Source organism: Xenopus tropicalis, chromosome 4, assembly GCF_000004195.4.
Source record: "Xenopus tropicalis strain Nigerian chromosome 4, UCB_Xtro_10.0, whole genome shotgun sequence".
NCBI classification, from domain to species: Eukaryota; Metazoa; Chordata; class Amphibia; order Anura; family Pipidae; genus Xenopus; species Xenopus tropicalis.
In genome coordinates, this window is record NC_030680.2 from 27,063,029 (window position 1) to 27,083,910 (window position 20,882).

The following is a 20,882-nucleotide window of genomic DNA, read 5'->3' on the forward strand; positions in this document are numbered from 1 at the left end:
GAAAATTTTGTGACTTTCGGATCGCCAATACGTTATTATCGTGACTAATACGATTTTTTCGTAAGCATTTTTGTGATATTTGCGATCTTCAGAAATTTTCGTTTCCAATCCGATTTTTTCCCATTCGTGATTTGGATTCGTGGATTAGTAAATGTGCCCCTTAGAGTGATAGGAAATTTATATAATACAAATAGTGACAGTTATGCACACTGAATTATTTTAGCTCTATATAACATCTGTTTTTGAACTGGAAAATGGACTGGGAAAAATACAGTTGTTGGTTTTGTATTTATTGCATCCCACCTCAACAAGTGATTAACAGAAATAGTAGGCTTCACAAACAGCAAGGCAGCAAGAACCAGTTGTATAAGTATTTAGATCATGTGTGTGTGTTGATTTATGCAAAATATACAATATACGGTACTTAGTAACCGTTCACAACACATTCTTTCCTATAGTACAATGCTCAATGTTCTTATTATTTTATAAATAAATTATGAATGAATCAAAACAAATTCTTACGGTCCCATGATGAGGTCACAGAGAGACGATTTACACGTTGGATTTATGGGTTTAGGTAATGGAGTGTTGCTCTTGCATTGAGGCTTGGCTGGGTCACTCACAATGTAAGAATCAGCCATAGTTATACAGTCCTTTGCGATTGTGCCATTAGCCATCATACAGTCATCGGCTTGGCTGTTGGTGCAAGTACCTTGGATAAAACAAATAAATTGTTACAATTATTTTGCTGCCCCCTATATGAGAAAATGCTAATGTTAATGAAACAAAGCACCCACTATTAATAAACCAGCATTAGCAATTTTATGATGTACAACATTGTTGCACCACAGTAAATTTTGCAGATACAGAAGGAAGTTGATTGGGGATGAATGGAATATAAAGATCTATTACTAATATGGTAAATCAGAAACAAACAACGAAAAGTGTTAAAGCTTCTAACTTTAAGCTGTTACTTACCACATTGTCCATGTGTGTTGTTATAAAACTTTCCATATGGCATCTTTATAGTAAAGGTTATACCATTATAAGTGACATTGGTCTTCAGATCTGGTATTTCAACCACATAATATACTCCAGATTTGTAAAGTTTTAATCCATATTTTGTGTATGGAAGCAATACAAGTTGTCCATTTATACGAGTCTACAATAAAAAATATAAATGTCCTGTTATAATCCTGTTATAGCACATAATAGTATCTCCACAGTTAAGTCACAACGTATTAACATGAACTATTGATTTTGCACCTATTCATTTAGAACTTACAAAGATGGGCAGTTTTTTTTTTGCAGTGCTGAATGGAAGAATCTAGAAGCTACCTTATGTTTAAAAGAAGTATAAACTTTCATATATTGGCCCTGATGACATATTAGCCACTATCCAATGGGTGGATAAATGTGGGTACATGACGAACTTATCCAACTATCTGCATGCCTAACATTTTTGTAAATGTGTGACAACGTAAGTGCCTACATTGCCACCAGGTTACTTTAGAAGAATGTGGCCATTGCTTACCTCTAAGTTTATTGGAGCAAAAGATGTAGGAGAAATTGTGATTTCCTGTGTTTCATATTGTACAGTAAGGTTGCGTGGGCAGGTAACACCAGTTGTATCTCCACAGTCATAATTGTCAAGGTAAATGCCAAAGTTATCAATAGTTTTCACAATTTCTTCCACAAGAACATAGGTACAGTTTCCATTATAAGTATAATATGTTCCATCAAAGGTAAGGTAATGAGGATCTCCCCAGCCAGCACACATACCTAAAAAAGAATGTTATTTTTGGTAAGTTGCCAACCTGTGGTCCAAAGTGAGCTGTAGGTGTTTATGAATATTTCATATTCCAGCATGCACAGTTTAATCTTGTTTGTTCTAAAGTGGTTGGGGCAGTATTGCATGTTTACCTTGAGTTCTACAAATCCTTTAATCTGATTAACACGTGTGTTTTTGATCTCCAACAATATTTCACAAATTATAGTATTTACTCATGGGACTGTAGGCATCAAATAGGTCAATATGGATGCAATGAACTATAACATAATCTTTATAATCTTTAATCGTTATATTCTCCTGTTGGACTGGCTATTTTATTAGATGCTGAGAGATAGCAGTGGCAGTCACTGTACGATTGATGACACACGAGTACCTTTGTCCAAAGACACGGTAGAATGGATATAAGCATATAAAGCTTTCCAGGTGATGGTACTCAGTGTCGGACTGAGATGGCAGGGGCCCACCAGAGAACCTTGGACCATGGGCCCAGTCTCAAAACTTTAATTCATCCTCTCCTCCCTCAAACTCTTTATTACCCTAGTCTCTTTTCTCTACATACCATACTCTATTCTTCCATCTAGCTTTCTTGTTCCCATACAAAAATAGGGAATGACCATGAAATAGGCTAAATAGAAGCTAAAGGGCCCACTGACACCTTGGCCCACCGGGAGTTTTCCTGGTATCCTGGTGGGCCAGTCCGACACTGATAGTACTACAAACACTGTGATAAGCTAATCTTCATGGATTCTTAAAATGTTTCACTATGGCTACACATGTCTTCTATGTTCATGTTATGGGCTTTTTTTTCTGGTTATATGTCTAGTAAAAATTGAATGAAACTTGAACCAAAAAAAACAAAACAAAACATTTTGCCTAATGAAAGAAATTAAAAAGATAATAGAGATAGATACATATATTCTAATTTTGAGCAACTTTCCAAAATAAATTAATTTTAAAAAATAAAAGTTATTTTGTTATATGAAATTGTAGTTGCAATTGAAAGCTTTATTTTCTGCCCCTTTCTGCACTGCTTGTTCTGTCCCTTGAAACAAGTCAACAGAGGTCAGTGTTTCTTCAGCCAAAACTGGAAGGGCTGGGCAGCACCGAGTGCAAATATACAGAATTGCAAGAAGCACATTTTGATGCAGGTACTTTTAAAGAAAGTGGTTTTACACACAAGTGGCTGCAGAGGAATTGTGGGGACCACAAAAGTACTTGCAGATCGCCCTTAGTAAAGTGATCCCCAAGCAGTGCCTCATGAGCAACAGGTTGCTCACTACCCCCTTTGATGTTGCTCCCAGTGGCCTCAAAGTAGGTGCTTATTTTTAAATTTCCTGCTTGGAAGACACTTTTAGAAGCACAGAGACACAATTTGACCCCAAGCAGAGCCTCCTACAGGCTAGAAGTCCACATGGGGCTACCAAATAGCCAATCACAGTCCTTATTTGGCATTCCTAAGGAACTTTTTAGGAACATCTTTAAGGAACATCTTTAACATCTGAGTGTGGCTTATGATTAAAAAATGTTGGGGATCCCTGCCTTAGTATCTCAAATGATGTAGTATAATAACTTCATAGACAGAGAATTTATGAAGCATGACAGAAGATTTTTTTCAGATAATATAAGAATGATTTTTGTGCCTCTGCTCTTTTTAGTCTGTAATTGCATTAGTTCTGCATTGGTTATTGATAATCTTGTCCTATAACACTCAGGGATATGTTGTTGCTGTTATTATTATTATTATTATTATTATCATCATCATCATCATATATTTATAAAGTACCTGTAGCACTGTACAATAAATAGGACATAGTAGTTCTGTAATTGTAAATGCCTGAAAGATTCCAGACAGCAATATGTGAATACTGAAAGCTAACATCTAATGGGGTTTCACTATATAAATCATAACAGATATAATTTTTACCTTCCCTTTAAGATCTAACTTTGTGTTATTTAGATATACTCACAAGGACACTCCCAATGCCAGCAACACAAGTCATCATCAGGCACAGCTATTGGCTGCATCTGATTTGCACATTTAATCTGTGGTGGAGGTATGCAGCCTTTTTCGACAATCTGTAGTTGACCCGCTGCATTGCATATAGCTTTGGTGCAGTTACAGATCTGCCAGTTTGTATAGGGCTGTAGATACAGGAAAAATGAGTACACAGATATTAGTATGTTTATATTTTAAGACACCAGTTAAGATCTCAGTAATATAGTTCATCTATTAAAATTCTATAAACCGTATAATTTATGTTCAACAATGAAAGGTTTTTAGGGATCACCTGCATAAGGCTACAAAACACATTTGTATCTACATACATCGAAAGTGGTATAGGGACACTCATTTTGACCAATTAAATACCTGAGTGCCAGTAAACACACATATTTACAAGAATAAACATGTGGGTTAATGCTGGAAAACATAGTGGATGAAAAAGGAAATATTAAAAAGTGTATTATTAACACAAGTTTGCAATTATAAATTAAAATGGCAAATGAAGACAGACTCACTGCTTCTGCGGGTAGAGCTAAGTACATTTAGAGCTGATATTAAACTTAAAAAAAAGTATTCTGTATTCTGCAATATCAGAAAGAACTCACCACACAAGGAGTAGTTGTACTGATTATAGTAGTTGATGATTTGGTTGTTTTAGTTGTTGTTTTTGTAGTTGTAGCTGTAGTTGTAGTTTTTGTAGTTGTTGGTGTTGTTGTAGTTGTTTTTGTTGTGGTCTTTGTAGTTGTTGGTGTTGTAGTTATTGTAGTTGTTGTATCACAAGGTATTTCAACTGCAGGTGTTTGCCCACAACTGCCATCACACATGACTTTGTAGCATTTTCCAAGTATGTTACTCCTTGTGATTTCCTGACCTGCAAGAAGCAGTTTTCTATTTAACTCCTTGTCAAAATACTGTAAATTCTGGGTAAATGCATTGCTTTGTATTGCTGTTAAAAGTACTGTTCCACTGCCTCTCCTACATCTGGTGTGCATCTTACTCAGGGGGCTCATTTATTTATCCTACTAAACATCATTCATTGGAAAAGGGGCATGAAATGTTGCACTGTGTTGAGATAAATATATCATTAAAGCCTATTCTATCTGTGTATATATATATATATATATATATATATATATATATATATATATATATTAGGTAGATGGTAGGGTAAATGCAGTCCAGTAACAGCTGCTCAAATTGTATTATTTATATACTAGAAAATGAGCACTCACAGGACTTCTTCACTGGGTTTAAAGGAGAAGGAAAGGTAAAAACTAAGTAAGCTTTATCCGAAAGGTCTATGTAAATACAGTCATAAGCACTCACAGAAATGCTGCACTCTATCAAAAGAAACATGGGATTTCTTGTCTCCTTTTTTGTAAAAAAGAATTCATAAAACTCACTCCCCCCTCCCTGTAATCTATATATAATGGCTAGATTGCAAGCAGGAAGCTATCAAGACCAAGCTAAAATGGCAGCTGCAATCTTAAACAGAGAAAGCTTCTATGGCTCTTTACTCAGGTATGATAAAGTTTTCTGCAGAATAAATATAGCGTTCTAGGTGACACTGTGGTGAATCTATTGGCAGTAAAATGCCAAAATGACTTTCCTTCTCCTTTAAAATGGATTTTTCGATTTAAGTTCATCTAGGGAAATCCGTTTCAACCCCAGTCCATGTGCCACCCTTATGAATAATTAGCATTCTATCTCTCGCCACATTGCAAATTTTCTTTTGTTAGTTTTCCCACCACACCACACATAGGGGTAATGTCATAAATGGTCATCATTTTTCTACTTGTTTAACCCATAGCAACCAATCAGAAGGTAGCATTCACTGATACAAACATCTGCATAATTGCTATATTTAGCTGATGTAGGCAAAAATAAGAGTTTTTATTACACCATTTAACATAAATTGGCCAAGGCTGGATTTAAGATAAGACACAAAACTGGAATTGATGGCATTGTAACTATGCAGATTCAATGTTTTCAATGTTCAGTCATTTATGTAATATTTCAGCAAATTGAACCCGGAACTTTCCTGCATCCTCTTAGTACCCTGGACCCTTGCTTTGACTAGAAGTGCAATATACCACAGCCATAGATATCAAGAAGTCACTCAAATAATTAAAAATCACAGTCTACTTATTATTAAAACATATTAAATGTAATTTGTATCCCTTACCTGGTGCATATACTATTCCATTATAAGTACAGGAACAAGTTGTGGTCGTTGTTGCTATTAGAGTAAATTGGAAATAAATTAGACATTGCTAAAAAAATATAAAATAATGCTTGGTGCAAAGTAAAACCATATGTCTCACATTTTAATACATCTATTTAAAGGGGAATATGTTTTATTACATTTTATTATTTACAAAATTCTTACCAGTAGTTGTGGGAGTAGTTACTGGGGTTGAACAAAGGGTGGTGGTTTGAGTTATTTTTCCATTGACACATATCCTCTGAGCACAGAGTACTGATGAATTATATGTAGAAATGATGGTACTGGGTGGTATTAATGTTGCACCATTATTGCTGCCAACTGTTGTGGCTGTAATATACGTTGGTGGTGTTGTAGTAGCAATATCATCCATTTTGCAGCATGCTAATAAAAGATAAGAGAAAAAGAGGCTACTTAGTATGCATTGGTACTGTGAAAATGTTTCATTAGATTCACTGACTTAGCACATGAGAGCTAAGGATATACTTTAAATCCAACTATAAAGGAGAGTTAGATTTACAAAAGAAAAAGAAGGAAACCTGGAGAACCCACCTGGAGGAGTAATATATAAGTAATTTCTATGAATCCTCTGATCATCTAGAAATGGTTCTATTATACTTCCCACCATGCTTCCAACAGTCTTTGGTTTTGGTGGGATTGTAGAATTACAGTTTAACAAAAGTAAAAGGACCTTAGGGTGTAAAATCCTGACCCATGATGAAAGTATTTAATAATTTACTAGGTCCTTAGCATCTATATATTCTTTTTTCAATCTAAAGAGCCCCCTCTGATGCTGGATACAGAAGACAAATTAACTTTTTTTAGTTTGCCGTAATTGCACAGATGTGACCTGTGCAGTCAACAAGATTGCCAAACAGTAGTTGGTATTATGTTATTTCTTTATTTATGCATATACTTTTGTTATATGTATCACTAATATAAAACTCAATTAATGTGGCAAACTGTTGAGAGATGTCGACTGTAATATTCCAATAGAAATACCATTTACTTAAGGTCTAACCTGGCAAACTACCAATTTATGTTGATTATTCCTATTAGTTAGCTGCAACAAATAATACTATTTCACTTTAATAGGCACAGATTAGTCAAATTTATCCAGGTGCCCATAGGGAATGCAAATGTGTCAGTACCTGGGTCTGAAGAACAACTCTGTTGTAGGTTAGCAGCACACTGACTAAAAGAGAAAAAGAAAAGGCAAAACAGCTTTATACAACAGTAATACAATGGGATATTGATCTTCAATGCATGATCACATTGCTGCATTATGAATATAATATAATAAAAAAATGCACACCATAATAGGTGTATATTTTCTAGTCCACACATTTTACCCAAGTGCCTGTGGGCACCTAGGGAACAGCTGCCAAACTTTTTTCTACTCAACAAGGTTGTTTTCCTTTAAACCCTGTTAGTTATTTAATCATGCAGGGTTTTCTTTATGATTGCTTGAGCTGAATATTAAGAGGAGCACATTTTGACACAAGCACGTCTAATAAATTGGATTTTTTTTTTGTTCAACTTACTGCACAGTTAAAAGAAAATCTCACGGAAATTGTGATTTATTAAGACAAACCATGAAAAAAAAGACAAAACTATACCATCTAACAGCTGCCTAGGTCATGTAGAAGTCAATAGGAGCTGCTCTAGGCCAATTGTAACAATCTTTATTTAATTGGGGTTTTAGACATTTTCATGGTTTTTTTGAAATTTGTAAGCTCACAAAAAAACTAAAAATTTGTGTTTTCTGTTCTTTTCCTTTTCATTGTGCATTTTTATTTTTGTGTTTTTTTTTTAAATTTGGATCTATTAGTAAATGACTACACATTTGTGGTTTTAGTAGAAATTAGTTGTTTCATGATTTCAAAAAAACACTAAAATCAGAATGGTTATAAATCTGCCCCTTGTATACAATGTCCAAAAGTATTTCCTTAAACATCAGCAATTTCTCTTACTCACCATATAAGGCAGGGGTCACTGGAAGGTACACGCTCGCCAGGCTGATAAGATCTGTTATTAATAATGCAAGATATACATTTTTGTGGAGGATTTGGGATAGGAGAACAACTCAACTGACGGTCAGCACCACACAAACTGAAAAAGAAAAGTCAAAAACCTTATAAATGAATACAGTAAAACAAACAAACATTTAAAAATATTACACTGCATCTTTGAAAACAGTATAATAACATAAAAGCATTAATGATGAAACAAATCTCACAGTTTTTTCACCGTTTCCCAAATATTGCTGTCGTTACACAAATTTTTCGGCGAATCGATACGGGACAGATTCGTTCATCACAAAAAAGCATATCATTACCACCATATATTTCAAGGATAAGAATGGTGCATTTTGGGTATTATAGTGCTTAGAAAATTGTTTCTATGAAGACTTTTTAATACTAAGTGGCTAGTTTATATTGTGTTAATTTTAATGCAAGGACTGCTACATTTTCAGTAATTAATCATTAAGTAGGGTGTTAGAGTTCAGCAATTCGGCTGACAACTCTAAATGTAAAGAGTTTAAAGAATGTGCTCACAAGGTAAATATTTGAATATCTCGCGAACATAGGATGCTGAGAATACCTCTCAATTCCTAAGTTTCAAAGTAGGCACAAATAAAAGCTTAGTGATAATATACAGTATGTTGTAACCAATTCTTTAAATATTAAGAATACACTGTGTTCACTAACAGTTTGTATACAACCTGCCAAAATATTTTCTTGTACAGCAGCTGTTTTCCTACTTACCATGTTGAACAGTCATCTGTAGTTGGTACCACATCATTAATGTTGTAGGTTTGGCCATTGATATAGCATTTGGAGGTACATTTTGCTGGAGGATTCTGAATAAGAGTACAGCTCACTTGTTGGTTAGTATCACAGAGACTAAAAGAAACAAGAAGACAAAACAGCTTTATGATTGAACACAAAGAGAAACAAAAAAAATGGAAATTTGACCAAAATAAATATTATAGTGCTGCTTTGCAAACATAAGCTACAATCATATGGCAGCCTCAGGGCCTGCTTGGCATCTAAATATACACAATATGCCAACCACAACAACAAGAATAAAGTAGGTCCCAAGGATCTCAGCTGTGTGCAACAGAAACATAAAATACAATGTGAATTTTATTTATACACCAATTGGGTTAAAATACCCAATCCCATACCAAGGAGCATAAGGATATTGGGCAACATAATAATTATCACCAATTTATACATTCGCAAAACCAGCTACAGCCACTTAAACAGTAACATTGCAATTTTGCCTGTTGGAAACTAATCACCCATATGCACATGATATATGTATATATTTATACATGTATTTATTTTAGGGGCCCCTCCAAATCCATAGTTAACTACTATGTATGAAAGTGTTGGCCCCGGTGCCCTTCTGTAACCATGTTGATATACTTGGGACCTACCAGAATATAATCTTTAGATGATAAAAGATGTCATCTCAGGGCAATAACATAAAAACATAAAAATACTTTGACATTCTTGAAAGCATATATTTAAGTCCGAGGGAAGTATTCTATGTAGTTTTACAGAAATAAAATACCAATTCAGTATAATCTTATACAGATGATTTTTTTAGCATTTTTCAATATGTCCTTCCAGTATATACTGTATATACCAGAGGTTAGCTGGGAATTGTTTTACCCAGGATAACATATAGGACTGATTGGGAAAGTATTAACTAGAAAGTATGATTAATATTTCATAAAAATATGAAATTATTTTCTTATTCCTTGAGGCATATTTGTTCAAAAAGAGTACATTACCTCCTTCTTGAGGTTTTAACCAGGCTCTTGATATAGCATTTATTGATATAATGCTACGTTTTTAATTTAAGATGCAGATTTCAGCTGCATTAGCTTTTTGATTCGCCCATTTGCATTGTAGCCTAAGAAATTAAGTTTCCACTTACATTTTGTATACAAACCACCAAAATATTTTCTTTTATAGCAGTCATTTCTCTTACCATGTGTAACAGTCATCTGTAGTTGGTACCACATCATAAAAGTTGTAGGTTTGGCCATTGATATAGCATTTGGAGGTACATTTTGCTGGAGGATTCTGAATAAGAGTACAGCTCACTTGTCGGTTACTATCACACTTACTGAAAGAGAAATAAGACAAAACAGCTTTATGATTGAACACAATTGCATATGACAGTGAGATATACATGTTTAAAGGGAAAAAAATAGAAATAAAGAAGCAAAGCAGTAAATCCAATTACCCCACAACTCATCAAATGTATGCATTGGATAATTATGCCATGCAAGTAAGCATTCCATTCTTTAATTTCCTCTATTTATTTCTCTGTTTCCCATTCTGTAATACTTACCATGTTGAACACACATCTGTAGTAGGTACCACATCATTAATGTTGTAGGTTTGGCCATTGATGGAGCAGGTGGAGGTACATTTTGCTGGAGGATTCTGAAGAGGAGTACAACTCAGCTGTCGGGTAGTATCACATTTACTGAAAGAGAAAAAGAAAAGAGAAAACAGCTTCATAATTGAACACGATAAACTATAGATTGTATAACATATATTTAAAGCCTGAAGAGTTTTTATTTTGGAACTTTATCTTTACCAAGTTATCTAATACAGTAAACACAGCCTACAATCATGTAATGAAGTAGTCATAATGTTTAACAACTTAATCAAATCCAAAAATGACCACCATTATATAGCTGATGGAAAAGAGTGTCCAAAGTAAAGGAAAAAAAAGAAAAGGAGAATTATGAATGCCTATGACCCCTTAAATATCAGTCATGGCCCCAATAAGGAAAACGGTAAATCCAATCATCCCATGTCTTCATATGTATGTATTGTATTATTATACCATACAAGTTTTTTTCATCATTTCCCTTTCTGTGGATATGGCTCGCTGTTTCCATTTCTGACAGAGAAATCTCCTTGTCACTGTCAAAATATGGTTCTTCAGTCTCTAATTTGGTTTAGTACATATAAGTATTTTTGTTCCCCCCTAACATAAGAACCAGGAATCCCTAGGTATATTATTCCAAATAAATGGAATGAAGGAAAATGCTGTAAAAAAATGTTCCCACTTTTCCACATTCATGCCAACATTACTTTCAGACTGAGATAGTTTTTTTTAGGAGTATAATACCAATTCAGTATAATCCTATAGAAAATTCTCTTTTTACTGAGTACAAAGATTTGACTTTTTAGTATTATCCGGTGTGTCCTCCCCGTCAATATACAGGAATAGTTAAACCCTTGATAACTAATAAGTGATTAGGAAAATTTTATTAACAACTTATCATAAGTTGTACTGTTACCCCCCAATTGAGCTTGTTAATGGTTTCCTAAGAAACTGATACTGCTGCCTAGCATTGTTACATTTTACTACTAATTTTAAATAATATCACACATTAAACTATGCAATAGCAAGGCATGTTAGATCACAGAATAAAACTTTTCATTTGAGAAAAAGAAGAGCATAATATTTTACAAGATAGCTAAATGATAATGAAAAGATGAAACATATTCATTCACTTTTCCTATATTTTATTCCCCTTTGTTGCAGTGGTCAATTAATCTATAGGTAGTATGTTTTCCCTAATCTTCGTTGTATCCTCCTAAATGCATCTAATTACCCAAGGGATAACAATGATGAATTGAGGATAATTGCTGCTGGTTTCAAGTAAAAGTCATTGACGCTCACTACAGTTATGGCATATGTACAAAACCACCATCAAGAAATATGGATTTTGTTTTTACAGTCCCTGGACTGGCTTTATGAAAGGGCTTAGCAAACAAATATGTTCTTGTACAGCAGCTATTTCTTACTTACCATGTTGAACAGTCATCTGTAGTAGGTACCACATCATTAATGTTGTAGGTTTGGCCATTGATGGAGCAGGTGGTGGTACATTTTGCTGGAGGATTCTGAAGAGGAGTACAACTCAGCTGTCGGGTAGTATCACATATACTGAAAGAGAAAAAGAAAAGACAAAAAAGCTTCATAATTGAAGACAGTTAAGTATTATATCTTATATAAAGTACATATTTAAAGCCTAAAAAGTTTTTATTTTGGGACTTTATATTTATCAAGTTATCTAAGACATTAAGTACAGCCTACGATCATGCAATGAGGTAGTCACAATGTTTGCTAACTTAAAGGACATGTAAGCCCCCCCCACAAAAATGTAAGCAATAAACAGCCCCTTTGAAATCTTTATTGACGAAAGAGCTTCATGTTTGATCAGAGTAAAAAAGGGGGGTTATTAATCTAAAGAAAAAGAAAATATATTACAGTGCTGCTTTGCAAACGTAGTATAAATGCATAAACACACACTACAATAATATGAAAGCTAGGTATTTATGTTTAAGAATGTTTTTTTATTTTTTAACTTAATTTTTCTCAAGATCTTCCCTACTGTCTTCAAGAAAGGGGGGGGTCTCAAGGCAATTCCATGATCTTTAGGGCAAAGTTCAAAATTCTTCAGATTTGTGCCAACATCTATTTGAGACTAAAAGGAGTATACTATGTAGTTTCTCAGGAATATAGTATCATTTCCGAAACATCTCATACATGTTCTCAATGTACTGGACACAAATACTTAATAGATGGCTTTTTATCATTTTCCCAAATGTCTTCCCAGTCTATATCCTAGAGTTTTGATGGGGATCTTTTTACCCAGGATACCATATAAGAGGGATTTGGAAAATCTTAAGTAGGAAATCTGATTAATATGATATAAAAATATGACATCATTATGTTCATCACTGGGTCCATGTGGCATATCTGCTCAAAAGAGTGTATGACCTCCCTGTTGAGGTTTTCATGAGGTTTTTAGTGAGACCTGCAATTATTAATAGAATTGTATGGATGTTTTTTTTAAACAGATTTCAGTTGCCTTTGCTCTTTTATTCTCCTAGCAGCAATAGGATGTAATCATTATGCTGCCACTAGCATTTTGTATATCACCAGCCAAAATATTTTCTTGTATAGTAGCTATTTCTTTTATTTACCATGTTGAACAGTCATCTGTAGTAGGTACCACATCATTAATGTTGTAGGTTTGGCCATTGATATAACATTTGGAGATACATTTAGCTGGAGGATTCTGAAGAGGAGTGCAACTCAGCTGTTGGTTAGTGTCACAGAGACTAAAAGAGAAAAGAAACAAAACATCTTTATGATTAAACACGGTAGCACAAATGCTTATTTTGACTAAAAGAAATATTATGGTTCTGCTTCAACAATTAGGTATATATGGTTCAAGCCTAAACATTTTTTTTGGTACTTTATTGTATCAACATATTAAATACAATAAGAACAGTTTTGATCATGTAATGAAGTAGTCACGTCATGTTCAGTTCTTTAAAAGTATGGCAAACAACATTATGACAACACCTATATAGCAGGTGAAATGGAGTGACCAAAGGAAAAAAAAAAAAAAGGTCTCCAAAGTGGTTCTCAATCATGGTTCACACTAGGAAAGCAGTAAATCTAATTACTCCACATATCATCATATGTATACATTATATTAGTATGCCACACAATGAAAGTATTCCATTTATTTAATTTCCGCTATTTCTGTCTGTCTTTGGTTTCCTTTTCACTGTTTCCATTTGAGGCAGAGCAATCTCCTTGTTACTGGCAAAATATGGTTTATTAGTTTCCTAGGTGGTTTAACAGATTTAAGTATTGTTTCCACATAATATAACTCTAGGGATCAATATGTATATTAGTCTGAAATAATCTGTAGTGTATCTTGTGTATTGTCTCCAAGGAAGTGGCGATCTCAGGTTGATGCCATGATGTGTTGAACAAAGATTAATATTTCCCACATTCACACCAGCATCTATTTTAGACAAATGGGAGTATCAGTATAATCTTATATATGTTCTTTTTGTTCTGGACTTAGATAATTTTTTTGTGCATTTTCCCATAGGTTCTCCCTGTCTGTTTAAAACCTTATAGGAATGATCGTAAAATTCTCAGTAGGAAGTCTGACTAATATGTCATAAAAATATGATAACCCTCCCTTATGCCCTGAGCCATTTTGACAAATCTTCTCAAAAAAAGTATGTGACCTGTGTTTTGAGGTTTTCATAAGGCTCTTAATATAGTGGAAGATATGGATTTATTAATAGCATAGTATGTTTTTATTTTCAGATAGAGATTTCAGATGCATTAGGGCTTTTATTGTCCCAGCGACATGGTAGTCTAAGCATTTTTGTTTCAATTAATAGTTTGTAAAAAATCTGCCAAAACATTTTCTAGTACAGTAGCTATTATCTCTTTCTTACCATGTTGAACAGTCATCTGAAGTAGGTACCACATCATTAATGTTGTAGGTTTGGCCATTGATATAGCATTTGTAGATACATTTTGCTGGAGGATTTGGAATAAGAGTACAACTCACTTGTTGGTTAGTATCACACTTACTGAAATAGAAAAAGAAAAGGCAAAATAGTTTTGTGATTGATCAAAGTAAAACAAAAAGATATTTGAAAAAAATTATGACAACAGCGATAAATTAGATGGAAAGGAGTGACCAAAGCAAAAGAAAAAAAGAAGACAGGCAAATGATAGGAGCAGAAGAAAGGAGAAATTATGAATGTGTATGTCGCAATAAATTGACTCTCCGTCATAACTACAGTCAAGAAAACTGTAAATCCAATTACTCCACACATCATCATATGTACATATTATATTAGCATGCTACACAAGTAAGTATTCCATTTGTTTAATTTCCTCTATTTCTTTCTGCAGCTCCCTTCCTGTGGGTATGGCTTGCTGTTTCCATTATAGACACAACAATCTCCTTGCCATTGTCAAAGTATGGTTCATCAGTCTCTAAGCTGGTTCTGTACATTTAAGTAAGCATTGGTTAGCCCAGAGATCCCTATGTATATTAGACCTATTTTAGTACAGGATTTCTTGTCTTAAAGAAAGGGGTCATATCAGGACAATGCCAGGACAATATAGGAGTGATTGGGAAATATTCTCTAGAAAGTCACTCTCTTGCACCCTGGGCCGCTGAGGCTTATCTGCTTAAAAGGAATATGTTACAGCCCAATTAAGGTTTTCATAAGGCTCTTAAAATAGTGTGAGATCTATGGTTTGAATTTCAGAAATTTCAGCTTCATTAGCTCTTCGGTCCTCCCAGCTGCATTGTAACCTAAGCATTCTTCTTACCTCTAACATTTGTATACAACCTGCCAGAATATTTTCTCATACAGCAGTTATTTCTCGTACTTACCATGCTGAACAGACATCTGTAGTTGGTACCACATCATTAATGTTGTAGGTTTGGCCATTGATATAGCATTTGGAGGTACATTTTGCTGGAGGATTCTGAATAAGAGTACAGCTCACTTGTCGGTTAGTATCACAGAGACTAAAAGAGAAAAAAGACAAAACATCTTTATGATTGAACACTGTAAATCAAACTGATGTTTACTAAAAAAAAAAAAAAATATTTTACAGTGCTGCTTTACAAACCCGGTATTATTAAATAAGCATACACTACAATCATATGACACAGTTTTTATCTTTTACTTTTATCAAGTTATTAAATATGATAAATACAGCCCTTGATCCTGCAATGAAGTTGTTACTATGTTTGGTCCTTTAAAGGTATGGTAACAAAGCAATCAAATAGAAAAACAACAACAGCTATATAGCAGGTGGAGAGGAGAGAACAATGAAAAGGAAAAAAGAGAGAAAACAGACAAATGTAAAAGTTAGGAAAAAAAGAAGTGTTAGGAGGTATAACTCCCTATATCAGCTCTCAGTCAGGAAAGCAGTAAATCCAATTACCCCACAACTCATCAAATGTATGCACTGGATAATTAGTAAAAGTAGGCATTAATTTCCTCTGTGGGTATGGCTCGCTGGTTCCATCTCTATTTCTTTGCCCAGAACATAACTACAGGAATCCCTAGGCATATTATTCCAAAATACTCTATTAAGAAGCTTTGTACTATCCCCCAGAAAAGGATGATATCAGGGCCAAACCATAATGTTTGTGACAAAGTTCAAAATTCTCTACATTCAGGTCAGCATGTATTTGAGGATGAGTGTATTTTCTATGTAGCATTTCAGGAATATAGCACCAACTACTATAATCAGTATAATCAGTATAATAATATAATCTTATATTTTTTTATATATTTTTCATTTGTATTTGACACAAATAGAATACTTTTTGCATTCTCACAAATGTCCTCCCAGTCTCTATACTGGAGGTTTGCTGAGAATCGTTCCATCCGGGATTTTTACTAGGATGTCTGATTAAGATGATTAAGATGTCATAAAAATATGATATCACTTTCCAGTGCCCTGGGCCCCTTTGGCACATTTGCTCAAAAGAAATACAAGACATCCCTGTTGAAATTTTGCTATGTGGGAGATCTGCAGTTAATGATATAAAGGTATGGTTCAGATGGAGATTTCAGCTGCATTAGCTCTTGAATTCTTCTAGCAGCAGGGTAGTCTAAGGGGCTGATTTACTAAGACACGAATTCGAATCCGAATTGGAAAAATTCCGATTGGAAAACGAACATTTTGCGACTTTTTCTTATTTTTTGCGATTTTTTTCGGCACCTTTACGACTTTTCAGAAATTGTTGCGACTTTTTCGTTACCAATACGATTTGCGCGAAAAACGCAAGTTTTCGTAGCCATTACGACTCGCTCGTATCTTGTCGCAACTTTTTCGTATTGAGTGCTCGTAAGCAGCGAGCGAAACTTACAGACTTAGCATGATTTTGGAAGCTTCCCATAGGACTCAATGGCATCCTGCAGCTCCAACCTGGCCCAAGAAAAGTCACCATACTGAAGCTTGAATGAATCTGAACGCTACGAAAAAATCGCAACATTTTGCGCAACTTTCGGAACGGCTACGAAAAAGGCGCGACTTTTCGCGCAAGTTTTAACGCTACGAAAAAATCACCAGATTTTGCGCAACATTCGGAATGGCAACGAAAAAGTCGCGATCATTTTACGAAAAATCGCCAAATACCGATCATTACGAAAAAAACACAATCGGACGCATTCGGCCCGTTCGTGGGTTAGTAAATGTGCCCCTAAGTGTTTTTGCTTCCACTAACATTTTGTATACAACCAGTCAAAATATTTTCTTGTGCAGCAGCTATTTCTCTTACTTACCATGTGTAACAGTCATCTGTAGTAGGTACCACATCATTAATGTTGTAGGTTTGGCCATTGATGGAGCAGGTGGTGGTACATTTTGCTGGAGGATTCTGAAGAGGAGTACAACTCAGCTGTCGGGTAGTATCACATTTACTGAAAGGGAAAAAGAAAACACAAAACAACTTTTCAATTGAGAGGCACAAGAGCACAATATTTTACAAGAATACAAGAACAAGCTTAATGAAAATGAATAGTTGGAACATATTTATTCACTTTTCCTATATTTTATCTACCTTTATTGCACTGAACTCCTAACATGTTAGAGCCCTTAAAAGAATTATCATCAATTCAGCTACCAGATTCTGCCAGGGCTATAGACACAATGTTTTTGTGTTTTCCTTAATCTTCATTGTGTCCTCCTAAATGCACCTCAAGGGGTAGGAACGGTGAAATGAGTGTTTTGGGGTGAGGGGAATTCTGCTGGTTTCAAGTAAAAGTCTCTGACTACAGTTATGGAATATTTAAACAACTACCATCGCAAAATACAGATTTTTTTTTTTTTTTACAGTCCCTTACTGGCTTTATGAAAGGGCTTAGCAAAAAGAAGCATGGCTAGCAGAGCAAAACAAATAACTTATTGAAGAAAAGAGGTTTGCAAAGAAAGGTACCAAAGACGTTAGCACATAGAGTGTACAGAGCTAGAACCCAGACTATGCTAAAAATTGGGACTCCTATGTACTAATGCTTTAAAAGTTAAGAGTATACTGTTTCCACTAATAGTTATACTAGCTACCAAAATATTTTCTTGTACAGCAGCAGCTTACTTACCATGTTGAACAGTCATCTGTAGTAGGTACCACATCATTAATGTTGTAGGTTTGGCCATTGATGGAGCAGGTGGAGGTACATTTTGCTGGAGGATTCTGAATAGGAGTACAACTCAGTTGTTGGGTACTATCGCACTTACTAAAAGAGAAAAAAAATTACAAAACAGCTTCATGATTTATCACAGCAAAAAAAATGGGATATTAGCCTAAAAGAAATACAAGATATTACAGTGCTAATTTGAAAACATAGTATAAATACATAAATGCACACTAGAATGATATGAAAGCTAGGTATTTATGTTTCAGGCAGTTTTTATTTGCACTTTTATTTTTCTCAAGCTCTTCCCTACTGTCTTCAAAAAGGGGTGATCTCAAGGTAATTCCATAATTTTTATGGAAAAGTCCCTATTTATTTATGCCAGCATCTATTTGAGACTAAAAGTAGTATACTATGTAGTTTCTCAGGAATATTGTACCATTTCAGAAACATCTCATACATGTTCTCAATGTACTGGACACAAATACTTAATAGATGGCTTTTTTAGCAGTCTATATCCTAGATGTTTGAAGGGAATCATTCCACCCAGGATACCATATAGGGAATCATTCCACCCAGGATACCATATAGGAGTGATGTGGAAAAATTTAACATGAAGTTTGGCTAATGTGACATAAAAATCTGAAATAATTTTGTTGTGCCCTGGGCTCATGTGGCATATTTGCTCCAAAGTGTGCCTCCCTGTTGCATTGATAGAATTATATGTTTTTATTTTGAAATAGACTTCAGCTGCCTTTGCCTTTTGATTCTCCCAGCAGCAGGGTGGTCTAGTTATATTTGTTTACACTAGCACTTAGTATACCACCTAGCAAAATATTTTCTTGTACAGCAGTTAATTCTATTACTTACCATGTTGAACAGTCATCTGTAGTAGGTACCACATCATTAATGTTGTAGGTTTGGCCATTGATATAGCATTTGGAGATACATTTTGCTGGAGGATTCTCAATAAGAGAACAACTCAATTGTTGGTTAGTATCACAGTAACTGAAAGAGAAAAAGAAAAAACAAAACATCTTTATAATTAAGCATGGAAACACAAAAGCAGATTTGACTAAAATAAATATTACTTTGCTGCTTCAACAACTAGGTATATATATATACATTTGAAGTCAAAACTTTTTTTTAATGTAATGAAGTAGTCACCATGTTCAGTCCATGTTCAGTATGGCAAAAAGATAATCAAACTCAAAAATGACAACAGCTATATAGCAGGTAGAATGGAGTGACCAAAGTAAAAGAAAAAAAAAAAGAAGACATACAATGAAAGGATCAGAAGAAAGAAGGGACATTATGAGTCCATATGACTCATATAAATAGGTTCTCAATCATGGTTCCCATCAGTAAAGCAGCAAATCTAATTACTCCACACATCATCATATGTATACATTACATTAATATGCCACACATGTACTGTTTGTTTAATTTTCTCTATTTCTGTCTGTGGTTTCCTTTTTGTGGTTGTAACTCCCTGTTTCCATTGCAGGGAGAACAACCGTTTTTGCTACTTGCAAAATGTAGTTCATTAGTCTCCTATCTGGTTTAACAGATTTCAGTACTGATTTCACCAGGAAACCAAGTCTAAGGATCCCTGTGTATATTAGTCTGAAATGATCTGCGATGGATCTTCTGTACTGTCTCCAAGAATGGGTGATCTCAAGTTGATGCCATAATGTGTTGAATAAAGACCAATATTCTCCACATTCACATCAGCATCTATTTTAGATTGAAGGGTAAAATCTTATACATGTTTGTACTTGACTCAGATAGATTCATTTTTTTGCATTCTCCAATAGGTCCTCCCTGTCTAAATAACAAAGTTTCAGTATGATATTTGACTAATATGTCATAAATTATGATCAGCCCTCCCTTATGCCCTGAGCCATTTTGACAAATTAGCAAATCTGACTGGTCACTGTATGCGACCAGTCTGTTAAGATTTTTATAAGACTCTTAATATAGTGGTAGATGTAAATTTATTGATAGCATGATATGTTTTTATTTTAATTGTCCCAGCAACATGGTAGCAAAAAAAGCATTTTTGTTTCCCTAATAGTTTCTAAAGCACCTGCTAAAACATTTTCTAGTACAGCAGCTATTTTTCTAACTTACCATGCTGAACAGTCATCTGAAGTTGGTACCACATCATTAATGTTGTAGGTTTGGCCATTGATATAGCATTTAGAGATACATTTTGCTGGTGGATTCTGAATAAGAGTACAACTCACTTGTTGGTTAGTATCACACTTACTAAAAGAGAAAAAGAAAAGACAAAACAGATTTATGATTGATCACAGTAAATCAAAAAGATATTTGACTTAAAGAAAAAAAAAATAATTGCGAAAACACATATTAAAATCCTATGACAGTAAGTTATATATGTTTGAAGCCTAAACATTTTATTATTAGGGTACTTTGTTTAAACAATTTATCAAATACAATAGAGCCATTGATCATGTAATAAAAAAGTCGCAATGTTTAGTTATGTAAACAATGTAACAGAATTCAAAAACAACAACATTTATAAAGTAGGTGGTGGAGAGTGACCAAAGCAAAAGAAAAAAAAAGAAGATAGGCAAATGATAGGATCAGAAGGAAGGAGAAATTATGAATGTGTATGACACAATAAATTGGCTCTCTGTCATGGCTACAGTCAGGAAAGCTGTAAATTCAATTACTCAACACATAATCATAAATACACATTATATTAGCATGCCACGCAAGTAAGTATTCCATTTGTTTAATTTCCTCTATCTCTTTCTGCAGTTCCCTTCCTGTGAATATGGCTGATTTTAGACAGATTTTAGACTCCTT

General features: G+C 34.4%; 1 protein-coding gene across 1 annotated transcript in view; it reads right to left on the minus strand.

The window, feature by feature from the left end:
* Positions 1-20,882, minus strand: part of LOC100498223 (mucin-2) — a 163,485-nt gene that overhangs the window by 11,202 nt on the left and 131,401 nt on the right. Inside the window, exons 76-91 of the mRNA XM_031900758.1 lie at positions 20,181-20,318; positions 14,334-14,471; positions 13,050-13,187; positions 11,869-12,006; positions 10,390-10,527; positions 10,024-10,161; positions 8,787-8,924; positions 7,996-8,130; positions 7,170-7,213; positions 6,184-6,402; positions 5,980-6,033; positions 4,400-4,665; positions 3,760-3,934; positions 1,535-1,782; positions 979-1,162; positions 523-712 (exon numbers count right to left, since the gene is read on the minus strand). Of these exons, the coding sequence (XP_031756618.1) occupies positions 523-712; positions 979-1,162; positions 1,535-1,782; positions 3,760-3,934; positions 4,400-4,665; positions 5,980-6,033; positions 6,184-6,402; positions 7,170-7,213; positions 7,996-8,130; positions 8,787-8,924; positions 10,024-10,161; positions 10,390-10,527; positions 11,869-12,006; positions 13,050-13,187; positions 14,334-14,471; positions 20,181-20,318 (2,481 nt within the window). The remainder of the gene's footprint in view (positions 1-522; positions 713-978; positions 1,163-1,534; positions 1,783-3,759; positions 3,935-4,399; positions 4,666-5,979; positions 6,034-6,183; positions 6,403-7,169; positions 7,214-7,995; positions 8,131-8,786; positions 8,925-10,023; positions 10,162-10,389; positions 10,528-11,868; positions 12,007-13,049; positions 13,188-14,333; positions 14,472-20,180; positions 20,319-20,882) is intronic.